The 27,798-nt window shown below is 38.2% G+C and overlaps 1 protein-coding gene across 6 annotated transcripts in view; it reads right to left on the minus strand.

The window, feature by feature from the left end:
• The window catches only part of TCF12 (transcription factor 12), a 161,717-nt gene extending 134,468 nt beyond the window's left edge, over window positions 1–27,249 (minus strand). For 4 of the 6 annotated variants that reach the window (XM_066559086.1, XM_066559085.1, XM_066559083.1 and 1 more), the window contains exons 1-3: window positions 27,101–27,246; window positions 25,967–26,067; window positions 25,108–25,180 (exon numbers count right to left, since the gene is read on the minus strand). In XM_066559086.1, coding sequence (XP_066415183.1) covers window positions 25,108–25,180; window positions 25,967–26,041 — 148 coding nt within the window. In that variant the 5' untranslated portion in view covers window positions 26,042–26,067; window positions 27,101–27,246. Of the gene's footprint in view, window positions 1–25,107; window positions 25,181–25,966; window positions 26,068–27,100 lie in introns of all 6 variants that reach the window. The other 2 variants (XM_066559088.1, XM_066559084.1) reach the window with 1 other exon arrangement.
• Between the last annotated feature and the right edge of the window lie 549 nt (window positions 27,250–27,798).

A 27,798-nucleotide genomic window follows, 5' to 3' on the forward strand; every position in this document is an offset into this window, starting at 1 on the left:
CCTACACACATGCATGTATCCTCTGCCCTTTATACAAATAGCATGGAAATAATTTTGCTCTGGTTAATACAACGTGGAAGAAGATGAAAACAAAATTCCTGAACCGGTTCATTACAGGAGTAACATTTGAATAAAATCAGTTTCCTAAGGCAGAATAGAGCCACCATTGTGATTAAATATTTCATGAATTTAATATCAAGAATTTCTATAGAGAATTAAATAGAAAAATTAATACATAGACGGCACAGGCAACTTTTAAATTTACATTAAAAGATTTCCACAGTATATCAAATGGCAAAATTCCTTCCTAGAGCAAAGAGTTTTGCTCTGTTCATATCATAAAATGAACACGGTATAGTAAAGGGTCTTTCTGAAAGACAGAAATACTTGCTCAAACAGTTCAAAAATTTAAAATATTGTGTAACAACTCAAATATATTTTACTAGATCATGAAAATCCATTAGATACAAAAGAATACCCGTTTTATTATTGTGCTAGAGGGTGAAAAGAATCATAAGAATTCTGATAATTTCATTTTTTTTCTCTGAGTGTGTGGCAAGATACCAGGTTTAATCTAAATTTCCTATTGATTTCAGCAGGAAAGCAGCATAAAAACACCCGCTACAGAAAATCTCTGGTTTTTTTTTGGTTACATGTAATTCTTCTGTGTTGTCCCAGGCATTTCAGGTGAGGTTGCTCCTTCCATGAAGAGACAAGCAAGCTGACTTTGAGTTATAAAACTAAAAAAGGAAAAGCTCACCAAAAAAAAGCAGTTAAGTCTTTTTCACAGGAAAAAAACTCATATATATATATATATATATATATAGCATATATATATAGAGAGAGAGCATATATATATATATATATATATATATATATATAATATATATATATATATAGAGCCCCCAGCAATAAAACCAAGGCAATTCAAAGGAGTTTCCAAAAAATAGTCAAACATCAACACTATGAAGGAGGAGAAGGTTCTGCTGCTTGAAACGGGTCACTATGAACAGAGAGGATTAAAACAAAATTGTGTTTCACTGTGGAACACTAACTTACTGTTTTTGAAATTTTCTTATGTTTGCTTACCCTTCTGTTTGGTCTTTAGGACATGCTACAGATGATTATTTATTTTCTGACTGCCAACCCTTCCCTTTGGGAAATAGCTTTTGTCCAAGGTTCTCCAAGTTTCCATCCTCCTCAATACACTTCCAGTTCCAGTATTTGTGAGTTGTACAAAACCCCATCTCCAGACAATCACTGACGAGGCAGAGCCCGGCAGCAATGGTCAATAGCTGCATCTGACAAAGCCTCCTGGTTTAGGAGCCTCCTTCTGACAAGTCATAATTTTGGCTGTTCCCAACCTTTTGCATTAAAACCAAGGAATCCATCTACTAATCCAGAACACTCATGTTATCCAAGATGCAGACAAAGCAAGCACAAAGGTCTTTGAATAACACAACCTTTGAGAAATCCTAGCAACAGAACTGCATCAAGGAGCTCTGCACTCTTCAGCCTATTTAAGCAGCCTAAGTGTGAAGGAATTACTCAAGTGCATAACCAGAATAGTAATATCTCACACCGTCCAGATTCACACGAGTCTATCAAATAACAGAGTAACTACTTCAGAGCAAAACTTTTTTGCTGACTACACACCATCAGCAGTACCAACAACAGCAGGATCCACACATTTCCATGCCCACTTACACACTACTATAAATTACATATCACAGTTTAGAGAAAACACTGCCACAGCTGGCAAACATGATCCTCCACTACCACTGCCAGAGCCACTGGATGCAGTGACAGACACTGTCCCCTTACAATTTCACCTAATTTTAGGAAGCACTCAAGTACTCAGCCATTTCTGAAAGCCTTAAGTGGACTAGCATTTATTAAAAAATTCACTTGAAATCCTGTCGTATAAAGGATGTCCCCTCTAAGTCTGCAAACAAAAAATATTTGCAGTTACTGTGCTAGAAACATTGCAAACCTCAAACAGAAGGTGCAACTTCCTTGTCAGTAGATTTCTATTCCATACCCACATCTGTAATATGTGGTAGCAAAAGCAGAGAATAAAACACAATGAAATGGTTCCACAGCCAAGAAAACAAATACATACATACACATATATATATATATGAACATGTATAAAAATATATCTTTATAAAAATTTTCTTTAGGCATTCTGGATCAAGACTCCAGGTTAAAAGCAAAAGGCAAGAAAATTAAAAGAAAAAAAATCTTTGACATTTACATGTCATCTTTAAAATGCAGAGGAAGGTATTTTTTCTATAGCTCTTACACAGCAAAAATTCACAGAAATATGAGCCAGAGAGTTTCAGCAAATTTTATGTCCCTGGTGGCAAACTTGCAGTTACCCATGGAGCCTCACCTTCAAAGTCACTTAGTTTAAAATCACTAATTTCTCTGAAAATACTGTGGATTCCAGCAAAGTCCAATAAGGAGTGAAACGGTCTGGGAGAGTAAATAAGTAAAGGACAAGGAAAAAAGAAGATAGATACACAAAGAAACTGAAAACAATTCGCAAAGCACCGATGGAAGCACTGCCTAATAACCAACACGTGTGCTGGGCTCCCTGGGCACCCCCCAGCTGCAGCTGTGCCACAGCAGGAGCTGCAGCTCCGGTGCAGGGCTCCTTCCCACCCACAGCACCCACAGCAGGCTCCCTGTGCTCACCCCAGCAGGGCTGCCCTGGTAAGGCAACCTGCATTACTACCTCAACACCGAGATCTGGTATGAAAAATAAATTAAATAACATTTTATTATTTTTATTATTTTATTATTATTATATACAATATATATTCTATTTTATATATTCTATATCATAAAACTATGTTATTATATAGTATAATAATATATTATTTATTATTATTATATGTTTTATTATTATAACTTTTATTTATTTTTAATACCTAGATCTGGTATTAAAAATAAATAAAATAACATTTTAAAAGCTCAAATACAAAAGCCCACACACAACCTATTGCCTACATTTTAATCAAGAACAGAAAGAAAAGAAAATGTGAATTACTTAGCTAGATTTAAAGGAAAAGGACAACTCTTTTCAATAGCAGGCTCCATTTCTCAATATGACCATGTTCCAAAAGATTAGATAACAGTATCAGGCAACATCAGACTATTAATGACACATCCCTACAGAATGGAGAAAAGTATTTAAGCATGATATTGACTTTGTAAGATTTAAGATACCAGCACACAAACAGCCCATCCTTTTCTAACACATTAACATATTGGTATTAAACGCTTGGATTAATGGATTATAAAGGAGTAATACCATAAATTAATTCTGATACATCTCAGCAAAGTTGCTGAAAAAGAAAAGAAGGAAAAAAAGCAAGGAAAAAGAAGAGATCAGCATTCCAGAAGTATCCCCAGGGGAAAGCAGCAGCCGATCATGGCACACATTACCTCTGCCCCTGGTTCATCCATCTGCTGCACCTCAAGGAATGCCACAGGGGAAGCAAACATGTGGAGCACAGCTAATAACAGCAATTCTGTCCATATTAGAAACTAATTATCACCCTTTCCTATCAGGATCAGTGCTTCCAGAATTATAAGCAATTTACCCTACTAAATGCAGTCTAGAATTTAACACTCAATAACTCAATAGCTAATTTAAAAAAAAACGTCGATTTGGACTTAGAGATCATACAAATTATATTTCTTTTCCTCTCAACACCGCCCACTTTCTTGCATCTAAAGATTTAAAATTTTGCTGGTGGTTTGTTTTTTTTTTAGTGAAGGGGTGAAGGGAAAAAAACTCTGCACAAAAACACAATTCCGTGCATTTAACTCTCAGCTCAAAACTGCACAATCACTGTGATTAGGTCTATGTAAAGCTAACAAAAAGACAAACATTTAGTTTATATTGTATTAGCCATCTTCTGGAAATAACAGCATGAAATCTCATTGCTCCCTAACAAATATATTACTTTTCATTAAATACACAGACCATAAAACTACAAAATGAGATTAAAAAGCTGTGAATAGCATTTTATGTACTGACCTCACAAATAGAAAACAGACTTTCTCTTCAGTCTGTTGTCATTCTACCAAACTAAAAATTAAGAATCTGGAAGATTGTTGAGATCCCTCAGCATTAGGCTGGTCTGTAAGAACCTAATTATTTATTTTGAAATGACCAAGTAAACATTTGGTTTTAATTTATTTTGATTTAATTAAGACCACCTATTTGAGGCACTACTTGGCACATTTTGTAGCACAATCCAAATAACTGAGAAACAGTGGGAAAATCAAGGAAAATCATATTATGAGTGAGTGCAAAGATCCGAATAAAGAGCATCAAATAGGGATCAAAACAGTGCTTCTCTCACAAGAATCTCAATTTCTCTTTGTTTTCATCCATTCCTCAAGCCAAGTACTTCTTTAGCCCTGACCCAAGTTTTGTCTCCCAGCCTACCAAGTCCAAGTCATCCTCCTCCAAATTCCCTCGAAGCCCGTCCTGCTTAGCCAGCAGGTGCCACTTTTTTGAGAAAGAGAAGGTCAACATTTCCCTAAGGATTTGAGCAAAATGCTCCTGGAGGGAGCAGTCTGGGATTGGTGCTTGGGTCTGCTCCCCTGGGTCTGCACATGCTGGCTCTGAGCCTTGAGGTAGCAATGTCAAGAACTGTTAAGGATTTACAGAGAAGTCTCTCAGATTTAAGTGAGAAGCATTCTAATGGAAATCACTCAACTACTTGGTTTGCACCTCTGAACAACACACACTGATATTACATTTAAACGTTTTTAGAGGAAAATTGAACATTCCCCAAAATATTTGACTCAAAAGTAAATAGAATTTAGTGCCAAATGCTAAAGAACTGCAATAACAAAGCAGAGCTACTGCTTTTTTTAGTACACAGACAAATGTAATACCAGTACACATTCATAGGACTTATAAAGCTATATTTTTTTGCTAAATAAGGAATAGTCAAGGCTGTATTTATGATCAACTGTATCCTTCAGCATGAAGGGATACAAAGCACAAACCTAATGCAAAACATCAGCAACTTGGCTTAATAAGATTACAGTACAGTAAAAGGTGCTCATAAGCATTTTCTATAAATGAAATGTAAAGCCTGATGACTCCATAGGAGCCGGAAGACCAACCTAAGCTCATAATGAAGGTATTGTGACAAAGCTTAGCGTCTGAAACACCAACAGAATGGTACATTTCTGATGTGGTTGAGAATTTCACACTGATTATAAAGCAGCCATGTTACAGTAGCTAGTTTTAGAGTAGTAGTGTTCCAGTTTCTATGATCCATGAGCAGTTGTAAGGCAGATAATACTGAGTTTACCTAGTATATTATTCCTTCCTCTAATCTCACTTCTCAAAATAATAATATATGCGTAATGGCACATGACTGGAAAATTTAAATCACTTTTCAAACAAACTTAAAGAAATCAGTAAAAATATATGTACACTTAACTCAGTACACAACAGCTTCTTTTTCAAATGCAGAGAAAAAGGGATATTATGATCTTCTGTGGGAAAAGCAAGCTGTCAGACTGAATAAGTATCAAGAACTATAACCATTAATTCATTAAGTAAAAATAGTCAAGAAATCAAAACCCATCACCCCTGCACTCCAATCACATCTGCCCTCTACCAGTACACAGAAACAAGTACTACAGTGAATCAAATAGCATCAGGCAAACTTGGTTTTGTTTCCTCACCTTTGCAGTTTTGAGCATGCTTAATGCCATGTCCACCACACACAGACACAGCTATTCTTCTATCATCTGTGTGCCTTCAGAAAACACTCCTACAGTCCTAGACTAGAAATGACAGAAATTTGCCTGAACAGATTTGTCAACAGCAATGATTAACAGCATCCAAACTGTTCTACCAGTATCCTGCTTACCTTTTCACCCTCACTAGATTCAGTAACTAAATTTACATTAAAATAATTGTACAATGCATTCAATAAACCATGCTCTTTAGTATGTCACCATGAGCCATTCCCAGGACCAGGGGACAAAATATTTAAGTATAAAACATAGAAGTCAACATCCTTTTACTTCATACCTCATTGTCTGTCCAATCAAAACCTCAGTAAAGTCAATACCAGTCAAGGTCTTTATTTCTGTAAATGACATCTCAAACCATAGACACACAGATCAATTGCATTTTATTTCTAAGAGTTACCAGGAGCTCATTGTGCATGCACAATGCATAGAGTGTGTTGAGGAGGAAGAACTAAAATAAGGATACTCTTACACAAGCCAGTCACCCATTCTTGCCATCATTTACTAAAAATAATTTTTTTTAAAAAATCCCTTCTGTTAACTGAAGCACCTAAAAGATTTTTTTTGTTGTTGTTTGTTACAAGGAGAAGTCAATTCTGGAAGAAAAATTATTTGAATCAAAATACATGCAAGCCTTTGAGTAGATAACAGCTTACAGCCACATGTCTATTTCTAATAATCCTCACAATAAAAGCAGAGTTTTAAGCAGAAGTCCTTTCTGGGAGAGGATTTTTTTCCTTAAAAACTAACTTGGTTGCAAGCCACAATATAAAACCAAAGGACAAACTTCTTAATTTGCCACTCCTAAAGAATACGGATTAATAACAGCCATCCAGACATACCCAGCTGAATCAGAAAATGTGTAAGACAATAGGAGGGGTTGTTACTTGTTACAGTTGCTTTTAAATAATATGAAGCAACTGACCACCTGTGAGTACCTCCACTGTCAGCACTGGCAATAGGAAAGGGAAGTGATGTTCACAGAGACGTAGGCACATCCAGCCAGCTTCTGCTTCAATACCTACACTTACCAAGGCACCTCCTTCACTGCAGAGCACCCTGTGGTACCACAACATTTACTTCAGAAGTTTTCCATTCTCAGCTCCAGACACATATTACAGGAAATATTTTTTAAGGATGTGCAACATCAAATTTTATTGGAAACAAATGAGCATACAACCCTTCTTAGGACTACTTTGTCTAACTCTAATACTAAGGAGAACAAGAGGAAAGTGCTAAGACAAATCATCAAAATCCCCAAAGAGAAAGTCAAATTAGAAAAGCCAACTACAAAAAGGCCAAAATGTGTCATATCCAGAACAGAAATACTTGAACAGTCATATTAAAACAGAGCTCCAGCATGAAGTCCTAAGTTAGAGGCACATTGAGAAGAGTACTTTGAGCACAGAGCCAGCTCTCTGCTCTGCAAGGCACTTCCAGTATCAGGCCACATTCACATCCAAAAACCAGCAGAGATTTTACAGGCTATGAAAGCACACCTGTTTTGGACTTCTATTTCCCTACAAACAGTCTTATAAAGGAGTGAATAACTACTTAACAAACAGTAAAAGGTCAGAGACAGCTTCCAAATGGCTGGCATTGCCCCAAGCTGTTACAACAGAGTTATGGATAGGCAGATAACAGTTTCTGAACCTAACTTGGCATACCCCAGAAGACCTTAGCATCCTTGCTGAGCTCTTAGCTTCCAAACAGACAAATCCTAAGAGCCTCTTTCTGCTCTCCAGCACAGGCTGGCAGTAAGCACAGAATGAATTTCACTGTAGAACATAAACCACAACCAAACCCCAGCACATGTGCAGTGCTGGCTGTATGCACAAATGGCTCCCAGCCAGCTTGACTCCTATCACTCACAGGCAGGAAGAAAACCAGACAGGCCACTTAAGCAAAGGCTTGTTCACTGTGGGACAGCAACAGAAGATTTATTTGCACAATTGGAGCCATTATGCCAATAACTTCTGTTCTCTGACACCCTTTACAGAAATCCTGAAAGGGAAAAGTTAAAGCACAGAGATAACTAGAATTCACAACAATAGTCCCAAAATGGCTGAGACTGTGTGAATTTATATACAAAGGGAGGAGTAAAAACTACCAGCATGCAAGTGACTTCAGCAGCACAGGATTATTAAGACAGCATCCAAACTACATTTCAACAGCAAAATACTGTCATAATAAAGGTATTGACACAACTTTATTATATCAGATATAAAATACTCAGTCTTGCAGGAACTTTACAGTATCAATATTTCCTCTGCACTCTATACAGGACTCAAATAACTCCCCCAACTACACCAGGTATATAAGTGCTTGACTACAACACAGCTAGTATCACTGACATGTTCACTGATTGAAAGCTACATCTTTAACTGAACTGAGAAAAATTAAAATTATCAAAAATCTGGGAAAACTAACAAAGCAAGTCCTAACTGAACAGATTCCACCAATTCCTTAAGGTCAAAGAAAGAAGTAATCAAGAATAAAGAATTCAAAAAGATGGCCAGATATTCCAGTGCTGACAGAAGTAGAACATCCAGGTTCTAGTGCTTTTTCAGAGAATCACAGAATATTCTGAGTTGGAAGGGGCCCAAAAGGATCATCAAACCCAACTCTTAAGTGAATGGTTCATATGGGAATCCAACCTGCATTATTGGCATTAATAGCACCATGTTCATTACTACTGCTGCTACAGAACACAACACAGAATTTCACATGTGTAAGCAATGCTCTACATTAAGTTGGTTGTTAGCTTTGCTTTGGTTAAGGGAAAACAGAAAATGCATAAAGGAAACCACCAAAGGCACAGTCTTCACAAAAGAGGTACAGGTATCAAATTCCTATTTCATCATAATGGTGGCCTGTATTTCCAAAGATGTTATCAGACTGCTGAGAAATTAAGTCCCTCCCTGTAGTCCTAAATTTTATCTGCATAAGTTCAACAAACTTCCTATGAAGAAATTATGATATAATTCTTAATAGTATCATTCCAGATGCACACCAATTAGTACTATACATTGCATATTTCAAAGATCATTTCTAAAAGGGCTGGAAACAAAAATTATCTTTTTTTTTTTAATCTCTGCATTCAAATTTAATCCATCATGAGGTTTTAGAGGAAAAAAATCAGGCTAAAAACAACTCCAAAGCCTGTTCCTAGTCCCATGGGAATGCAAAGTCTCAAAACTAAATCTGTCACTGGTTCAGGGGTGACTGCAGACACTGCTGTGCCTCCAACTCACATTTTCAGTTGTACATTTCCAGAAATACATGTGTGTGAGAAGAAACTAAGACAAGTGATTTTTAAAAGGAAAAATATTTAAAACTCAAAGGTGATTACGACAGTCTTGAGAGATTCTTGAAGAATATCCTTACAGTAAAAGCGAATTAAACTGTACTCCAGAACACAGACATTATTCTTAATATTTATGTCTACACACTTTCTTTTTCTCTGCCTACTTTCTTTTCTTGATCAAGACATCACCATTAAAAAATAAAAAAATAAAATCACACCACCAGGAACAGTAATGAAAGACAAAGTTAGTGAATTGTCCCTGGGTATTTGTCTATCAACTGGAAATCACAACACAGAGTACAGTGTTCAGGACTGGCATTCCTTTGGTTCATCCCCTACAAATGCCTGGAGGAGTCACACACACACCTAGAAGTAGCTAACTGTATTATCTATATGGATGAAACTAAGCCCTGGATAAGGAAAATCACCAAATAAAATTTTAAAATTCATAAACTTCAGCTGACCATCCAAATTCAAATCTACCCCAAGTAAAGCAAGTTTACTGTTTTCCTTGCTACCCAAAGGCAATTACATTAGCCAAGTTCTACCAATGCCACTAACATTTACTAGTAGGAGCAGCACCACTACCAAACTGCTCTAAAACTCAGAAATTCTTTTACACCTCCGCTTTATTTTTGCCTCAGAATTTAAAAGTTGTTTTTTAAAATAATTAATTCAGAAATTAAGAAGTACTTACATCAAGTCCAGAAGAAAGACATCCTCAACTACCTTAACCACTTACAAAGTCTGGTTGTGGACAAAAGTAATCACATGGGGGTGGACGTGGCCATCTGCATGAAGGACCCAAGAGCACAGTAGTTCTTTATTTCCCCACTTCAAAGGTGGACACTCCTCTTTTCAAATGCTGATGCTCTTAAGATTTGTTTTAAGTTTTTAGATAACACAATCAATACCAAAATAAACATGAAAGTTGCCTTCATATTCTGTTTCACTACCACTTCAAAACATATATTCTTCAAAACCAAGTTGGAGAAAAAAATCCCATCTACAATAATAACAGTCAGGGAACAAATGTACAATTTGCACATTAGCAAGAGTTGAAAAGATGAGAATCTCCAAAGTTTCTTGCACATCAGGCACAAAGCAAATAACCTTCCCACACTAACAGTTTCAACCAGATAATCTTATGGGCTTCCCTAGAAAATACCTCTGCTTCCTGATTTCCCCAGCTTTCTGTGTCTCCCTAAATACTCACTTCAGTGTAAACATCCTACTTGTCATAAAAGCTGCTGTGAAGTTTAAAAATAAGTACCTCAAATTTCTTGAATTACAAACAAAAAAAAACACCAAAAAAAAAAACACCAAAAAAAAAAGAAAAAAAACCCAAAACCCACCCAAAAAAATCCACCAAAAATCAAACTAAAACACAAAAACCCCACACCAAACACTCACAATAAGTATCACATTCAGAAGCTGCTGAAATGTAATCTATAGATTCGGGTCAACATTTAATTCATTTGCACTCTCTCCTGTTTCAGTGTTTTCTAAAATATTTTTCCCACTAGGTACATCAGAAATTCCATTTACGATAAAAAGAAGGAATAACAAAGCTACAATATTTGGATCACTTGCTTTTATCCCAGCCTGGTTGATTTTCATGAGGTTTACAGGATATAAAGCAGCTTTTTTTCCCCAAAAAGCTAGAACCAAATATAAAACCAGAGTCACAACAGACTAGTTTGGCAAAGCATGGTAGTTGAATTTTGAGTTTCAAGGAATTATTTGAGGGCCAAGACACTGTTTTTCTCTTACATAGTATTTATTTACAAAATAGGTTTCACTAATCAAATGGTACTGAAACCAAAGTGCACTGTTAATATGTGAAGTACTTGTTTTTAAAATAACTGTAGTGCTTGAAGTCTTCCCCTTTGACATGTATTTTTTCATCAGCACTTCTTAAACTTACCCTCACATACCAGAATTATGATATAAAAATCATCTATTTCACAAGGCTCAATTTAATGATACACAACCATTTTTATGGCAGAAGAAGCAAACAAGTTAAAAAGCACTTATAAGAAATAGAAATTATTGGTTTGAAACTAAGTTCTTCATGATCATTAGGTTAAATCAAATTTGTTTCCTAACTTTAAGACACACACTGTTGTAGCACAATTAGCTTTTCCACTGCTGTTAGAGCATAGGTTCTGTCTACAACAGCACAAAGGATATTAAAGTACTCAGAATCCAGATACAGCAGCAAATGCAGCCACATTTAACACAGCCTCGTCTCTTGTTCCAGTCAGAGTAGGTTTTGTCAAAAAACCCACTTGATTACTGAATCTTTTTAGACGACTTGTTACCATATCCATGATTATTAGATCATGGCCATAGGCGAGACACTGGTACATATATCCAGCTGTCAGAGTGAATTTAATCCATTAAATACAAAGGATAGCTATGGACAGGGCTGTTTTCTGTTTATGTATCAGGAAACCTTTTTAGACCAGAAATTTTCTTCCTTGAAGAAATTTAGGCAAATGTATGTATCTGTGTTTTCTTATTTGGATAAGATTCAAATAAAATTTACAGAAATGAGACGTATATGTAATCTGTGAAGGTGTGCTAAAACAGTTTCTGTAATGCTGATATGAGCCCCAGACTGAAATTTGCATTTCCACATTTTTAAATAACAGAGTCTACATTGAAGAAGCTGTATAGTAGACACAGCAAGAACTGAATTGAAAAAAAAAAAGTGATCAACATAAGTAAAAGATTAAATTAAACAAGCAGAGACATCAAACTAAATACAAAAGTAGGGAGTGAATATCGACATTGAAAACAGTGCAAGCTAATTTAACTCTGCTTAGGTCATATGAGGTTATCGATATTAACCCATCCAAGACCACCATTGACATTAACTGAGCAAGTTCAAAAACACTTCTTGTCTGTTCTACAGTGTAAACACCAGCCCTCATTTTAGAGCTCAGGAAATCAAAAAATAGAAAAGGAAAAAAGAAAGGCAGTTCCTCAACAATGTAGCAAAACAGGAACAGAAATTTTGCCTCTTTGTTACATCCTTTAAAACTCAAGAATATCTTCTCTTCACTATGCAATGATACAATCTTGACAAAAGCTTTTAATTGAGCTAAAAAGACTGCTTGAACTTTTTACAAAATTTTACAATTTTACAAAAATAACAGCACTAAGTAGAAGGTGAGTAATAGTATTTCCTAGGACTTTGTTATTCCTATTGAATTTTTAGATATAAATTGTCATTCAGACAAAAAAAATCACGTTTCAATAATAAAGTATTTGCCATGTTCCTATAATGAACAGATCCAATAAAACAATAGCATAGATTATAAAACTACAGAATGTTGAAAAGCATTTAATATTTCAATATAGAAGCCTGTTATATGAATTAAATGATCTGTGCCTTTTATTTAAGGATTAGTCATACAAGTATAAAACTATTTCAGAATTAGAATTTTAAAAGATAAATACCTATCTTCTCATACTAAACTCATTTAAAATGCTATCTTTGTTAAGCCTGACAAAATCAGGCCAGTATTTATACACACTTACACATTCAGAACACAATGAGCTTATCTCAATGTATGTCAGTGACCCTACTGCCACAATCCCAAAAACAGTGCCTACTCAATCAGTACTGACTCAAAGGCTAAAAGGACACATAAATAGAACAGTTGTTGGAGCTGTGAAAGATCTTTTATTCCCAAACGTGACTTGAGACCAACTGGCACAGCAGTCAGAGGGTACTTGGGTCGTCAGTGCTATGTGCGTTCCCAAGGAGAGCTGCAGAGCTTTAGGACACACTTCTGCTGAGGCAGCACTAAATTTGCTTAAAAGGGGAAAACAACAACAAGCAGCCACCTTGCAGAGCCTGATTCTCTGGGTTCAGACTCTCCTTGTGATCAGTGCTGACCTCTCCTTGGTGCAGTATCTGGTGCCCTCCCACCACAGCCTGTCCATGCAGGGCAGGCAGACTCAGGTAGAACTGTAAGCACCAAGTCCCGGCTGAACTGCTCAGAGCAGCAGCTCAGCCACCTTCCCAAGGCCAAGGCCAGCTGGAGCTGCTCTCCTGTCTGACAAAGGGGCAAGGCCAGGCAGGACTGAAAAACAAGACCCAAGCTAAGGATCTCTAGTATGGCACATGCATACATCTGCTGCAGCAGGCAGAAAGTTTTCAAGTACAAATAAAGTATTCATTATTTCATTCTTCCTTAATTTCACTTGGAAGGAGAAAAAAGAAGAATGAAGTGTTTGCTGAATTCTCACTTTTATTTATTTCAGAGAAAGTGATAGAGCTAAAGACTAAGTTGCATAAACAGATGTAAAGGAAGGAGCAAGCTAAATGGATAACTTCAGAACTCATCTAGAGGCTTTTTCAGTAAAAAATAAATACTTACACATGGAAGTCCCAGTCCACATAAAATAATACACTGTACAGTGTTAATCACATTGTCTCCTTACTTTAAAAAATCCACTTTTTTTTCTTAATTCTTCAGATTTAAATTTTTTTATCTTCTTAAATAAGCAAAAAATTAATCAACTCCATCCTGACAGCACATGTAGAAATGGATATTATGGCTGCTAGAGTGTCTGTGCTCTAAAAATTGTCTCTGATTTCCCATGTTTCTTCCTAATGAAAAACCTCACATACAAAAAAACACCAAAATCTATATGTCATGTGACACAAAAAAACTCATAGCTTTTTCTTAGCTTGAAAACAATTAACATTTAGTAACTACAGTCTGAGGAAGAAGCATTTATATACAAAGATATAGCTGAGTTTCCTGAAAAAGAGATCTTATGTAAGGTATATTTTCCAAATATACAGAACTTTACACCTCTGTAAGTGATTTTCCCCTATTAGTGTCCCATTTATAAATAAAATGGTAGCAAGACAACCATTTTACTTATAAAAACCAAAAACATGAATGAGGAAAGGACAATGAATGAAGCAGGCTGTTCTGCACTATCCAAAACTACAGAGGAAATCTTCAAAAAATATTTCTTCCAGGTAGAAAAGGGGACAAGTACTGTGGGACACTCAGACAGTGGTACTTTGGCAATAAACACTGGTTAGTTGCTAGAACCATTCAATCTCTAAGTGCATTCAAGCTAAATATGTTTAATGCACAAAAAGTTCGCACAGTCAGATTTTAAAAAGCTGTAGCTTTATGAACACTGGGTTCAACCAACCAAAGAAGCAAATAATGTATTTCAAGGACATCTCTGCTTCCCGCTCTTTTTACTCCAGCCATGTGCTAATACTGACAAGGTACTTTCAGACCAATGCACCAAGCACTTCAGGAGATGCAAGAGCTCTGCCAGGAATCCTGCCTTCAGAAGGACTTTCATTGCTATGGCAACAGCATGTTCTGCAGGATCCAAGGCAGAGACAACCTGTGACACACTCATGAGAGATGGCCAAACTCCGCCGGAGTGCTCGCTGCAGCACAAGTGGCACTGTCACACACATGCCAGTTAGCACTTGCAGGAATGCAAGGCACAAAGCAGGGGGGTTTTATGATAGTTCACTTGACTTCCCTGCTTATAAACTGGTGCCTCTGGGAGAAAAAATACCATTCACCTTATTAAACAAATTTAGACTATTCAAAGGCCAAAAAGTATATTATCATTAGCATAGAATACAAATTGCATTCAGGCATTTAGCCCTGTTCTGGTCCCAAGTTCCCCTAACAGGATGAGGACAAAGGAAAAGGGAAGGGTTAGTACATAGCAAAGAAGCAAATTATTGAAACTATTATTCAGTACTCAACAAGTATCTTGAAATAAAGTAAGTTTAATGAGTATAACAGACACACGTGGCTAGAAACTCTGGTTATACCACATCACTCTACAAAAAACCCCAAACAATCTCATAGAATGCTTCACCTTCTACCCAGAAATGTATTCACAAAACCACCCTTGACATCTTGAGATTTAATCACCAAACATGCCGAGTTTTAAACACCTCATATACATCACTCTTACCCTTGTAAGCATTTGTATACTACTACACAGGGACCAGCCACTAATTCAAGCCATTTAAAACCACCAGAAGGAAATTTAAGTTATTTACCCATTTCTGCATTTTTATTACATTCCTTTTCAAAACTTAATGTAATAGTTGCATACATTTTATCTGCATAAACAGTCAAACCCTGCCTGTTGTTGCCCACCTAAGTTCATTCACCCCAGATAATCAGCTCTATCTTTCCCATACACAATCAAGACTATAACATGGCTGCACTCTTAATGTTTCTGACAATGCCTAAAATAGTTTAGCTCCTTTTAAGATTCCTTCTGGTTGCACTGTACAGCACTTACACCCTGAAGGCCTGGTAGGACTGTTGGGTGTATGTGCTGGAGAAAATATGGTCTTGCATTCTTTAGAGCTGCTCTCTTCTTCCTTTGAATACTGATATTTTGAAGTATCAGTATTCTCCGACTTGCTTAGCAAGTAGTAATATTGCAGATTGTTAAAAAATATTGCAAATAAACTAATAAAATTAACAGCTGAAAGAGGAAGAAATATGGGGGACTTAGTTTATGTTTTATTGGGGTTTGCATTTTTGGGAGTTTTTTTAGGCTTTCGTATTGGGTTTTTTGGTTTGTATTTTTTCGTGTTGTTTTGATTTTGTTTGGGTATTTTTGGGGGGAGTTTTTTAATTGAGGAGCTTTTAAATTCAACATCTTACAAATACTCACAAGTATCTAATACAGATGTTCCTGTCATAAGGAGTATTGGGAAAGTTTATGCTCCTTTTTTTTTTGTGTGCTTATAACAGTCCTCTGGCAAGGGAATATGATATCAGAGATATTTTCAAGGTTACCAAAATAAAAGTACTGCACAGAGCAGAGAACACATGCCAGACATGACATGCATTTATACACAAATTGGCAGAAATGTGCATTTGTTTTATAAAATCCAGCTAAGGAAAAAAATGTTGCATTACCATTCTATTCAATCCTCTTGCATCTATGCATCTCAAGCATTAATCCTGCAAAGACACACTACAAAATACAGCCATTTGAGCTCTACAGTAGTAAGCACCAGACATCATTTTTAGAAATACACAAAAGCTTTTCATTACTCAAAAACTCGGTCATCTTCATTAAATCACCATCTCTTCATAAAAGCCTTGGCTTCATTTAGCATTCAGGAAGATGAAAGAGCAGTTCCCCTCCTTATGGATTACTTCTCTATTACAAGAGAATACTTTGCACGTCAAAAGCAAACACTGAAGGATTAAATGATAGTGTAGCTTCCGCTCTTATTTATCTGCAATGGGCAGTGAATAGAATTGCAAAGAAACAATCAGTGATTATTTTAAGCTGTGTTCTTTTGCAAGGATTATGACTCATCAAGTTGCTGCATAAAGAACTGGAACGGGATAGGTGTCACATTGGAAATGGTCGAAACACCACAATATGAAAAATGTTTGTCCTACAAGCAAAGCTGTCTGATTTAATCATTTCATAGGGCAGCCACAATCGCTCTTGGGATAACAACCAAGACAATAGTATCTTGCATTCAGTAAACAAAAAAGAAACATACACACAGTGAATTCCATTCTCCTACAGAAGACTAAAAATACCTCTGGATTTTTTGTTTATACTGAATTAAGGGTAAAATGCGTTTTAAACTCAATTTAATTTAACGTACAGAACATGCACATTTATGGTCTGATATTTATTTGCATTTTACCTGCAAAATGCACACAACTAAAAATAGCCAAATTTGGATTTTGATTAACTAGGTATGTTTTTCTAACAATTAGCTCAGCATACTCATCTTTATATTTAAAAAGGAGGAAAAGAATACACCATCTAAAATATAACTTCCACAAAATATGGCTCAGAGCACACTTCAGCATAAAACTCCAGTCGAACCTAACATAAGTTTTGTTGTGTTACCACTGCTTCAGCAAGAGCAAAGAGACAAGCTAAACACAAAATGTGTCCTACAGTTTTGTTCATGAACAGCAAAGTAGAAATGGTTCAACTTCTTACTAAAGTCCACACAATTATCAACCTGATCAAGGCACGGAGACACCGCCGGCTCTGTAACTACAACTGGCACAGAAAGAAACCCAACAAAATCTGCTACCAAAACAGAGCAAACTTGAATGGTGTAACAAATACCTCACATGCTTACAAAAAAACAATATAGACAATCTCTGCAGAAGACCAGGAGCAAGAAATCCACTTTAATAAACAAAAGTTACTTCCGGAAAGGAAAAAAAAAAAAAAAAGGCAAATTGTCAGCTCTACATTAAAAAAAAATTAAACCTACTTATATTCCACTTAGCAAGAAATTGCTACTATAATAAAAATGTACACTTCTGGACCATCTTTTAAATGCACTTCCATAGCCCTAATATGAAAATGTACAACTTGTCTGTCCAAGATAAACTTTCCTTAGTTTTATGCTAAGTTTTTACCACCGTTCACAGAGAGCATTCATTAGTGCTGCAAAGTGAACATTTTTTAGTCAAGTCTTTTTCACCCCCCCCCATTCCAAATACTACTTTAACACACTAGCAACAATTATTCTGGTGTGGTCAAGCAAGATTTTTCTGCATTACACTGATAAAACATGAAGTGTATGCATTTTAAAGCCATTTCAGCCCTTTACTTAAAAAAAATAAGAAATCACATTTCCAGTATACAGGAATCTAACAAAGTCCTGAAGATTGATTGGGTACTTTTTAGCCTGATTATCCTCTGAAAACAGTGAGATATTATCAATATAACAAAAGCTACTCTTTCTGATCATTCTTGGTATTCAGTTAACATCTTCACCAAAGAAGTACGTCCTTTATGTTTTTGAATGTTGTGTTTACAAACACAGTTTTGTTTTACAGATGAAAAAACAAGGCATTCATTCAAGACATTAAAAAAAATTATCATTATCTCATCTTAGAGTCATAATAGAAAAAAATAAGAAACAAACAACTTTGCCCCTACAACCACTAGTAAATAATGCATTGTAGTATTTAAAAAGTCCATCAAGTACCACAAAGTACCTCCAAATCATCAGGTTGAGGTATACAATACAACTGGGAACCGCTAAATTTTTAAATTAATTAAAAATAAACAAAAAGCAAATAAAACCCACAACATGCAGGACTGGCCATTACAATATAATGCAGAAAAAAAACCCCTCAGATATTAAAAATAAAATTACTATCCGTAGAATGATAAACATTATAGGAAAAGGCAGGAAAAAATTAATAGCCAAAAGTGATAAAGGTGAATACACTATTTAGAATTAATGATGCATATTCAATAACAATCTCCAAATAATTCACATGCAAAAGAAAATACTGCCTTTTCTTATTTCTTTATTTAAAATCTAGTGACTTCCTCACAGAAGATTGTACAAAACCAATCAAGTTTTGCTATATATTTCTGAGGAAGTGCTAACACTTGAACTAGATAATGCCTGAAAAAAAAGGTTTTCAGAGAAGATAATTTATTTCATGAGGTCATTTATTGAAACTGAATTTTCAAGTATGAAAATTAGTATTTCTTGTGAAGCAAATTTTAGATAGAAGACTTATTTATTATATCCCATAGATCAAATCTGGCTCCATGAGTACTTTAATAAATTTTATGTGGATCTGAAAATGCTCAATGCTATTTCCCTGAAAACATAAACCTTCCACAATAGAGTAACAAACAGAACTGCATCTCCATGGTCAAGAGAGGTCAGTTCAAGAAGCCTAACAAACTATTTCAGTTTATGTGCAGCTTTGATTTTAAAAACAGTTTCCACAAACTTCACTCTTACTAAGTGATATGGTATATTACTGCCTTAAACAACCTTCTCTTCATAAATACACACAATGTTCAGCCCTGAAAAAATTACACTATACCTTTAGCAATTTCAGGAAAATATAGTTTACTGAGTTAATGGCAGAGTATAGGGTAGATTAACAGAAACTCATATAATGGCATCTGCAGGCTCAGCTATGGATAAAGTAGAATTACCTGAGACAAACAGCTGTCACAGCAACTCGAGAGCAGAACAACTAAGGGGTTAAATCCTCTTTGTGTGACAGCTGGAAAGAAGTGAGGGGAAGGGGAACTTTGGCAAGCATGTATGAATGAGAATCTTTTAACATGAAATTCCTTTGCTAAACATCAAAAAGAGACCATAAACAAATAAACCCAAAAAAAGCTAAAACTCAGCAAAAGCTGCAGACACTAAACTTTTACAGGGAGAGATTACAAACTCAGCTGACATTAAAGGACATAGAAATACATAAGAATCCCATTCATACTGTTCTTCCTCCTCTTTACCCAAACCCTTAGTCCTCACATTTCCATTTCTATCAAATCTGCTGTCTGGATAAATACAAAATTTCAAATCCTCTTCCTTCCACATGCCATTAAGACCACTGTCCAAAGATTCTGAATATTCTTCATCACTTACAGTAGATCAGAAAAATTTGGCAGGACACAGAGTTACTGGCTGAGGGGAGGCTGATGGTGCAAGGCACCCCATCCTTAGATCCACATCAGGAGAAGACAAGGCACTACCGCAATCCCAGATCTTCTGAAGCCATCCAGAAATCATTACAAAGATCCTCCTTGCATCCCAAACCAGTAATAGTTACATGGGGATTGGAGGTTGCATGCTGTGCCTGTAACACTGGCTTGGTGTGACCACTGGTTTGGGTGACCACTGCTGCTCTCATGTAAGGAAAAAGTTGCTGGAAACGCAGGATTAACTTTTTGAAAGAATGCTTTCTACACACCAACACAGCAAAACTCAAGTTTCCCTTACTAATGGTGTCAAATGTATCTCTAAACAGAAGACAGATAAGTACTATTAAAATTCTCAGATCTTCTATTTGGAAAACAGCAAAGAAATTCTGACCAAGTGTCATGAGGTTCATACCATCATCTTTCAAAATCAAAGTCAACAGTAATGAACAATAGACTGACACCTATTTCCCTGTTCACTAAGCTAGATTCAGAATACTGAGTTGTTTTAGTAACTCTGCCTTTTTCCTCAATCCCCAAAACCTCAATATCCATATGACCACAAATACCTTGCAATTTACTGCTTTCAAGCTGGGTTGTTAGTTGCCTCTACTTATCCGACATTTTTTCCCTTCTCTTTCCTAAACAGGAGTATGGAAGCTGTTATCTCACAGGAATATACACTATACTTCAAGACCTTTCATGGCATGCCTGGTAATTTATCTTTCCAAAGGCAAGGAATGGAAGGAGGAAACGAGAGCAGCAGTGAGACAGGGGCTGCCAACAGGCAAACTGCAGTCATGAATTTACTGGCTCTGCATCACCCTCAGCTTTCTAAATGCAACAGGTGAGGGATGCAGACTGAAATCTTGATCTCACTTGCATCTGGCCCATTTGAAGAGTAATCCACGGCTCCCCCCTACAAAAAATGGAAGCTAAAGAGGCCACAGACACCCTTCTGCTTTCAAGCACAAGCTTCTTCAACTCTCCTAAGGCTCTTCAGAAGAGGACTGAATTTAGCACCCCTCAAACCAAAGATGAAATACCAGGTTACCAGGTCTGCTGGTTCACCTTTAATGAAGCTAGAGGACAAACCAGATATTAATTTTTTTTTTTTAATAAAAAAGCTGTACTGCTGCATGCACTAATGCTTAGCAGGCCACTCCAGATTTCCAGCATTTAAGACAAAATAAGAGTGACTTTTCTCTTCAGCAATTGAATAGATCAGTGAACACAGTGTCTAAACCATTGCTCCTCCAGGTAACTCTCCCAAACTTTTTTTGTGTTTGTTTCTTTTACAAGAAAACTGAAAAGAAAATAAGAGTTCACAGGATTGACAAAGTCAGGTTTTGTTAATTTTGGAAACGCTGTTTGGTAACTTAAGAGACCTGCTCAAGAATTGCCATTGTGTCCATTCTCAAGACACATGGCCCTAATTTAGGGACACTCAGGTTAATGGCAGGCTATCAACTTAAATGGTCTTTGCATCAAGTCACTCATTAGCAGCCTATCCCAATCCAGTTCACCCCTTACAAACTCAGTACATTCGTAGAGACAAGTGGAAAGGGCAGCTAGTCTCTTGAATTTGTATAAAAGAGACCAAACCAATACAAACAGATATCCAAACAGAGACCTTCAGAAGTTTTTGCATGTATTGGGAATGTCTGAGTACACACAAGATCTGTGCCCAAAGCTGTTCACTCCCAAATTTGCATACTTAGTTCTCATGAACTTCAGAAAAATCTTACAGGCAAGAGGTGTCATATTTTGACAGCTTAGCTCCTAAACTGTACCTCTTATTTAAACTCTTATCCCTCTTTTCTGCTACACATCCACAATATCTTACTTCATCTCTTTGACTGATACCTCACTGATGCATGTGTACAGCCATGTGCAAAAGTAATAAATAATGCTATTAGTACACTGAAAAAGGTACTAAATTGAAAATGGTAGGCCACAGAAAAATACTGCCTTGGAGTTACTCTTCTTTGCAAAAGAAAAAAAAAACACCAAAGGGAGTTATTTTAGGGTACCAAACCTGAGATTAAAAAAAATCAGTTACAGAAAAAACTGAGATTGTGATCACATCTACTAAAAACCATAAGAAAACTGCACTACTATTGCCTATGGTGGGCACGTGCATATTGTGACTAGTTGTTAATGGAATTACTAATGTAACAAATGTACTAATGTAATAAATAAAGGGTGTTGGGCAAAATCAGTAACCATCCAAGTTTGTATTGGTATTTATGTTGTAGCTTAGCCAAAGACAAAACAAGCAAAATGTTACTGTAAATCACAAACACTACCTTTAGCCATAGTAGCAACAGAAGACTTAAGATTTTACATAAAATCTGAAGAAAAAATCTGATTCAAAAGTCCAACGGAACGGATCTCTGACCTTTGCCACCTTCTACTAAAGTTTCTAAGACAGAAATGGCTTCATCTTCAGAAGTTGGTTTTGGAGTACAAAAGAATCACAAGTTCTGTTTCAAACAAGAATTAAGTACAGCAGGTATGACAAGGAATATTTTGTGGCTTAACTCACTGGCTTACATATCAAGTTACTTTTCCAATATATTTATTTTCACCAGCAGTCTGACCAAGTTATTTGACTTTATCAGCAGCTTACATGACTTACTGTCATAATATACTACAATATATCAGATTAGTTCACTTATTTTATCTGCAGCTTTCATTCATAACTGATTTACCTGTAGAAAGCAAACCTGCCCCAGCTATCTTTTAATCAAAACACAATGTTCATCTGTTAATCCAAACCAGCAATTTCTTACAAATTATACATCAGTTGTATTAGCTGTTTTATTCATGCAACCCAACTACACATATATTTCTAAAATATAATCAACACAAGTCTTGCAGAGTTATAGCAAATCAAGCTTGTTACATCAGGATTAATAACATGCACCCCAGTATTTCCAACACTTCACAAAACCACGCCTGAAAAACAAACAAAACTTATCCATTTTTTAACTGCAACTAATTTGTCCTTTTAAACTAGGGACCAGTGGGTGAGGAGGAAAAAGCACCAAGGAAGCATTCCTTCCTTCTAAATCAGATTTCCCAGAAATATGGAGTCTTAAGAGCCATGTAGACATACATTGATCTTCACCTACTTAATGGGGGCCATTAGGCCGAATCTCAAATCACTGACAGGTTGGAGGGGGAGGGGAGGTGTTAGCAGATGTTTAAGTTTAAATGAGAAAGAGGGGGCTCTAAAATAAAAAACAATGAACACAGTCTTACTTCAACTAAGGAAAAGAAAGCACTTTTCCTCTAGCATGCTTGTAAAAATATCACAAAAATAAAACTGAGCTTCATGGGAAAGATATTAAAACAAGCTTCACTTCTCTAATTGCCATCAAAACCACTGAAAGTCTCTGTAAGAGGCAGCAACACCCAAAGAAAAAAAAGAAGTACTTTTTAGGAATCTGTGCACAGTGTGATTTTCAATCCTAGATAGCTCAAAGGAATAAATACCTCCTCTTTCCATGTTTCTCTTTAAAAAGTGATCTCTGGTCAGTTAAAAAAAAAAAAAGCTTTTAAGTATTGTTTGTCCTAGAAGTTACAAAACACTTGAAATTATAGCAAGACCACAATTAAATCGACGTACTTAGAAATTAAATGCCTGTACTTCATCACTGATCTTGGCATAGTTTTTCTACAATACTTAAAATGTCTCAGAACCCAACTAATAAAGAAGTTTGTCACCTCCCACTCCTGTAGAGTAATCATGCTAGGTCAAGGCTTGGATCATAACATCACCAGAATTAGGGCATAGAATCCACTATCCAGTACATTTCTACAGCTAGAAACGTTTTTAATGAAAATCCACAAATATATACTACTGTCATTTCAAGGGGAACTCAGCTGAGGTTGTAGCTTGTTTGACAGTTGCAGTGCTGTACCGAGAATTGGATTTATAGGAGGATACACCATATTGGCAAGGAAATTCAAGGAGTCACACTGTTTCTCTTCACAAAATATCTATTCTGGCATTTCCTCTTTTTCTAAAACATCCAAGGGAAGAAAGGGAAGCATTACCTACAAATAGGACATGCCACATTACTTAGCAGTGCTCAAAGACCTTATGTAAAAATGAAAATATTATTATTCAACAGAAAATCATTCTACTCATTCAGGAAAAGCAAGGACAAAGCGGGATGAGGTGTTCAGGCTGTGCTCCCCACAATTAAATTTTAGGTGCCTGAATGTCTTTTAAAACAAGCTTCAGGGAAACAACTCTCTTAAATATTTGTATTTTTAAAAATTTAAATATTAACTACATTGTAAGACAGATTTGCTGTCTTACTATTGCCATTAACTTACACCTGACGTACTTTCAAAGAGGAAGAGGAAGCCAGTTGTTTATTTCAGGAGAAAACTAACTTGAAGACTCCTTCAAGTATGTAACAATTACATTTGCTACATAGTTTCATTAAATTAAATGTGAGAGAGTCTCTGGAAAATTTGAAAAATTACTCAATGGATAAGCTTTAAGATACTTTTAAAAACAAAAATCTTTGAGTTACTAAAATGCAGTGTCATTTGGACTCCCAAAGTAACAGCCCTGACAACCCAAGAGGCTAACAGGGGATGTCACTGCAAAACTTCAAGCCACTACTTCACTTCTCTACTGGCATTCTAAACATTTATTTTCATTAACTAAAACACAAACATCACTTTGTTGTAGCCATAGGATCAAAAATATTATTTCACTGTATTCAAACAAGATGAACCTACATAAAAAATTTTATCAAAAATTTACTTTGGTTTCTCTTTTGTAGTAAGTATTCCCTTTAGAGAATGACACAAAGCACCTGTTTTAAAATTGCACTTATTTCCTATTACAGTCCTAGCTTAAAGGTCTCTGACATAGCAATGAGGTGGACCCTGTGATAATGTGATAATACACTGAAGCCACAAAACACATGCAACATGTAAATATACAGTTACTTGCTTTCCAGATGCATGGATAAAGTTTCAACACAAGAAAATTCTAGTTGCCAAGTCTTTGAGAACTACACAGTACTAGAAAATTGTATTAAACTCACAGTTTCTTTAAGCACTGCATTTAAAAACAGCATGGCCTTGAGTCAGGAGCATTTAACTATTTGGTATTTTACAGAAGTTTTCTCCCTTTATACAGGGGGGCTAGGAAATTCTTCAAGTGAACATTTTGGTTTGATTTTCTTAAACAAAAACAACACAGTCATTCATTTTTCATACAAGAAATTTACAACTTCCATGTCAGTATAGCCAGAGACACTCAACACTTCACAGTACTGCAGTTAAAAGTCTAAGACAGAGAGGAAAACCATGGTTAAAGTTAGCAAAATGCCCTATAAAGACCAAAACAGCACATCTCTAACTGATCTGAATATCTTATGAGAATATGCACAAATGAAAGATTACAATTCTCTCAGAACATGGAGACTACACTGAAACATTAAGACCCAGTGAGATGAACATTATGTGTCTCGGATGCATCCTACCTGATCCACTGAACTGGCTGCTTCCTAGTGTAGTTGGTCTGGTTTTTCCACTATTTACAGGTGGGGAAAACATCTGCAAAACAAGAAAAAAAACACATGTTTTAATTGGCTTTGAAAATCTGTGCTGAATTATTAATGGAAACAGAAAAAAGGTTAAAAGGAAACAGGTTTGTTTTTTTTTTCTATTTCTGCTTGAAAACAATGCAAGATGTGTGTTTGGAAACACAAAACCAATAAGCTGAAGTACTCCTTAATAGGACCAAAACCTCATTTCTGCATGAACACAAACAACTTAAAACTAAAAGGACACCTACTACTACTTGTGACTATTTCAAATAGTTACACGACTTACCATTTTTTACTCAAATTATATTTCTTACTGATCTACAAGTATAACGACACTGCACAAAGACAGCATTTAAGATGCAGTAGTTTTCTATTATATTTAAAAATCAGGAGACTTTTTGGTATGGTAAAAGTAACACACAGAAAATACCTACAATTTTCTTAGCCAAGACCATCACTTATTAACTTCTTTTTTGTGGGAAATAATTTTTCTTTTGTTTAAATAAGAAAAAAAAAAAAACACCCAATAGCCAAGGTACCAGTGCCACACGCCAGCTTAACCAATGTTAATTATTAGATTATGCCACCACTGGGTCAGCCTGATTTTAACCAGTTAAACCAATTGACCCAGCTGGTATTACAGTATTAAATCTGGAAGTCTAGACATTACATCAAAGTTCAGGTGTCCAACTTGGCTGAGGCAGACCCAGCCAAGCCCTGCACGCTGCTGCCCCTGCTCCTCAGCTCGCACGACCACGGAGAAGTCATGAGAAGACCTCAGAGAATATCCTACCGCGCTGAAGTCCAGCAAGTCGCTCAATTCCTTGTCAGTTCCTATAGCGGCCATCCTCTGCTGCTGGGAATTCATCTTCCTCTGCTCCTCCGATCACCTTTCTAGGGCACAGGGAGAGAGGCACAGGCAGCACTTCACGGCGCGAACCTGGCCCCGGCGAAGAGGGGCCTCCGGTACCTGCGCCCCTGGCGCGGGGTGGAGACTCCCGGGGGAGCCTCGCTCGGCCGGGCGGGCGGAGGGAATCGGCAGCAGCAGCTTCCCGAACTAACCAACTCTCTTCAAGTTTCCTCAGGTTCCCTCCTCTCCCTCATTCCACTTCTCCCCCAACCTCGAGCAAGGCACCGTCACGCCACAGAAGGGCGGCCGCAAGGAATTAAGTCCCCCCCCAGGCAAGAGAAAGCAAATAAACAGCCGCGGCCCGGCGAGGTCCGGAGAATTAGCGAGAGATTAAGTGACTCACTGTCCCCGCAACAATGGGGCTGACAAGCGGGGCCGGACGAGCCTCAGCAGAGCCATCCCTGCCCCGGCATTACCGCCCGGTGCCGGCTCCCCCTCCCCCTCTCTCCCGACCCACCCACCGGGGGCCGCGGCCGCCGCTCCGCGCTCGGGACCGCGGCGGGCCGGGAGCCGCCCCCGCGCGCCGCACGCGCACACGCGGGACCGGGCGCGCGCGCCACCAGCGGGCGGGCGGGCGGGTGGGGGGGGGGCTGGAATGCGCGTGCGGCGGCGGGGACGGGAGGGGCCCGCGCCTTCCCTTGTGCCGGCAGGCGCCGCGGGGGAGCCGCCGCGGCCCCGCGCCCCGGCAAGTTTCCGAGCCGCTCGGTCCTTTATAAGCGCGGGTAGACGCCGAGCGCCGCCCGCGGGGACTCACTCCTGCCCGCGGTCCGCGGCCCGGAGACCCCGCACGCCCGCCCCGCCACCCGCGCGGCCGGCCCCGGCTGCCGCCCCTCGGGTTCCCCAGAGGAGCCTCCGCCTCCCCCGCGGTCTCCCCCTCGCCGCCCCGGGTAGCCCCACTCCCGCCCGCGCGCCCGCGGCCCCGTCCCCCTCGCCGCCGCCTCTGCCCCTGCGTGCGCCCGGCCGCCGCTTCCCTCCCCCGCCGCTCTCTCTCAACTTCCCGCGGCCGCCCGCACTTACCCGCTGCCCCTGTACGCTCCGGTGACCAGGGCCGGGCCGGCGGCGGCGCGCGGGCCGCGGGCTGGGTGGGAGGCGACGAGCCGAGCGCTCCCCCCCCGCTGGAAGGAACTTGTGGGTTCCCTCAGGCGGACATTTTTTTGCTTACAGAGCCTCAGCACCACGTTCACGGCTCCGGCTCCGTATCCCTCCGCGCCGAGCGCCGCCGCCTTAACCCTTGTCGCGCCGCGCCGCTCCCGAACGGGGCGGGCGGGGATCTACGGACACCCCCGGGAGCCGCCCCGGCACCCACCTCGGTCCCGGACGCGGCGCCGGGAATCCCCAGCAGATGGGGAAAAGCGTGTCTCCTCGGGCCGCTCAGGGAAACGCGCACCCCGCGGGAACAGACCCCTCCCCAGCGCTCCCCAACTCAGCCAAACCGACAGCAAACCTCGACATGCAGCACTGCCGGCAATGCACGTGCCCCAAAAGACATTATCGGGCTCACCCTGCATTCACAGACCCTAAAATACGCCTGAATACTTTCAATATATCAATACACAGTCTTACTGCTCAAAATAAAATGGCATGTAAATTACATACATCTTCAAGCATTCATTAGCAGCTTCCTCTTAAATACATACCATTAAAACCGTAACGTGTCAAAGCACAAGAACATGGCTGTTACTACAAGAACACACATTCAAATAAACTCAGCAGCT

The sequence above is a fragment of the Molothrus aeneus genome, chromosome 13 (genome assembly GCF_037042795.1).
Source record: "Molothrus aeneus isolate 106 chromosome 13, BPBGC_Maene_1.0, whole genome shotgun sequence".
NCBI classification, from domain to species: domain Eukaryota; kingdom Metazoa; phylum Chordata; class Aves; order Passeriformes; family Icteridae; genus Molothrus; species Molothrus aeneus.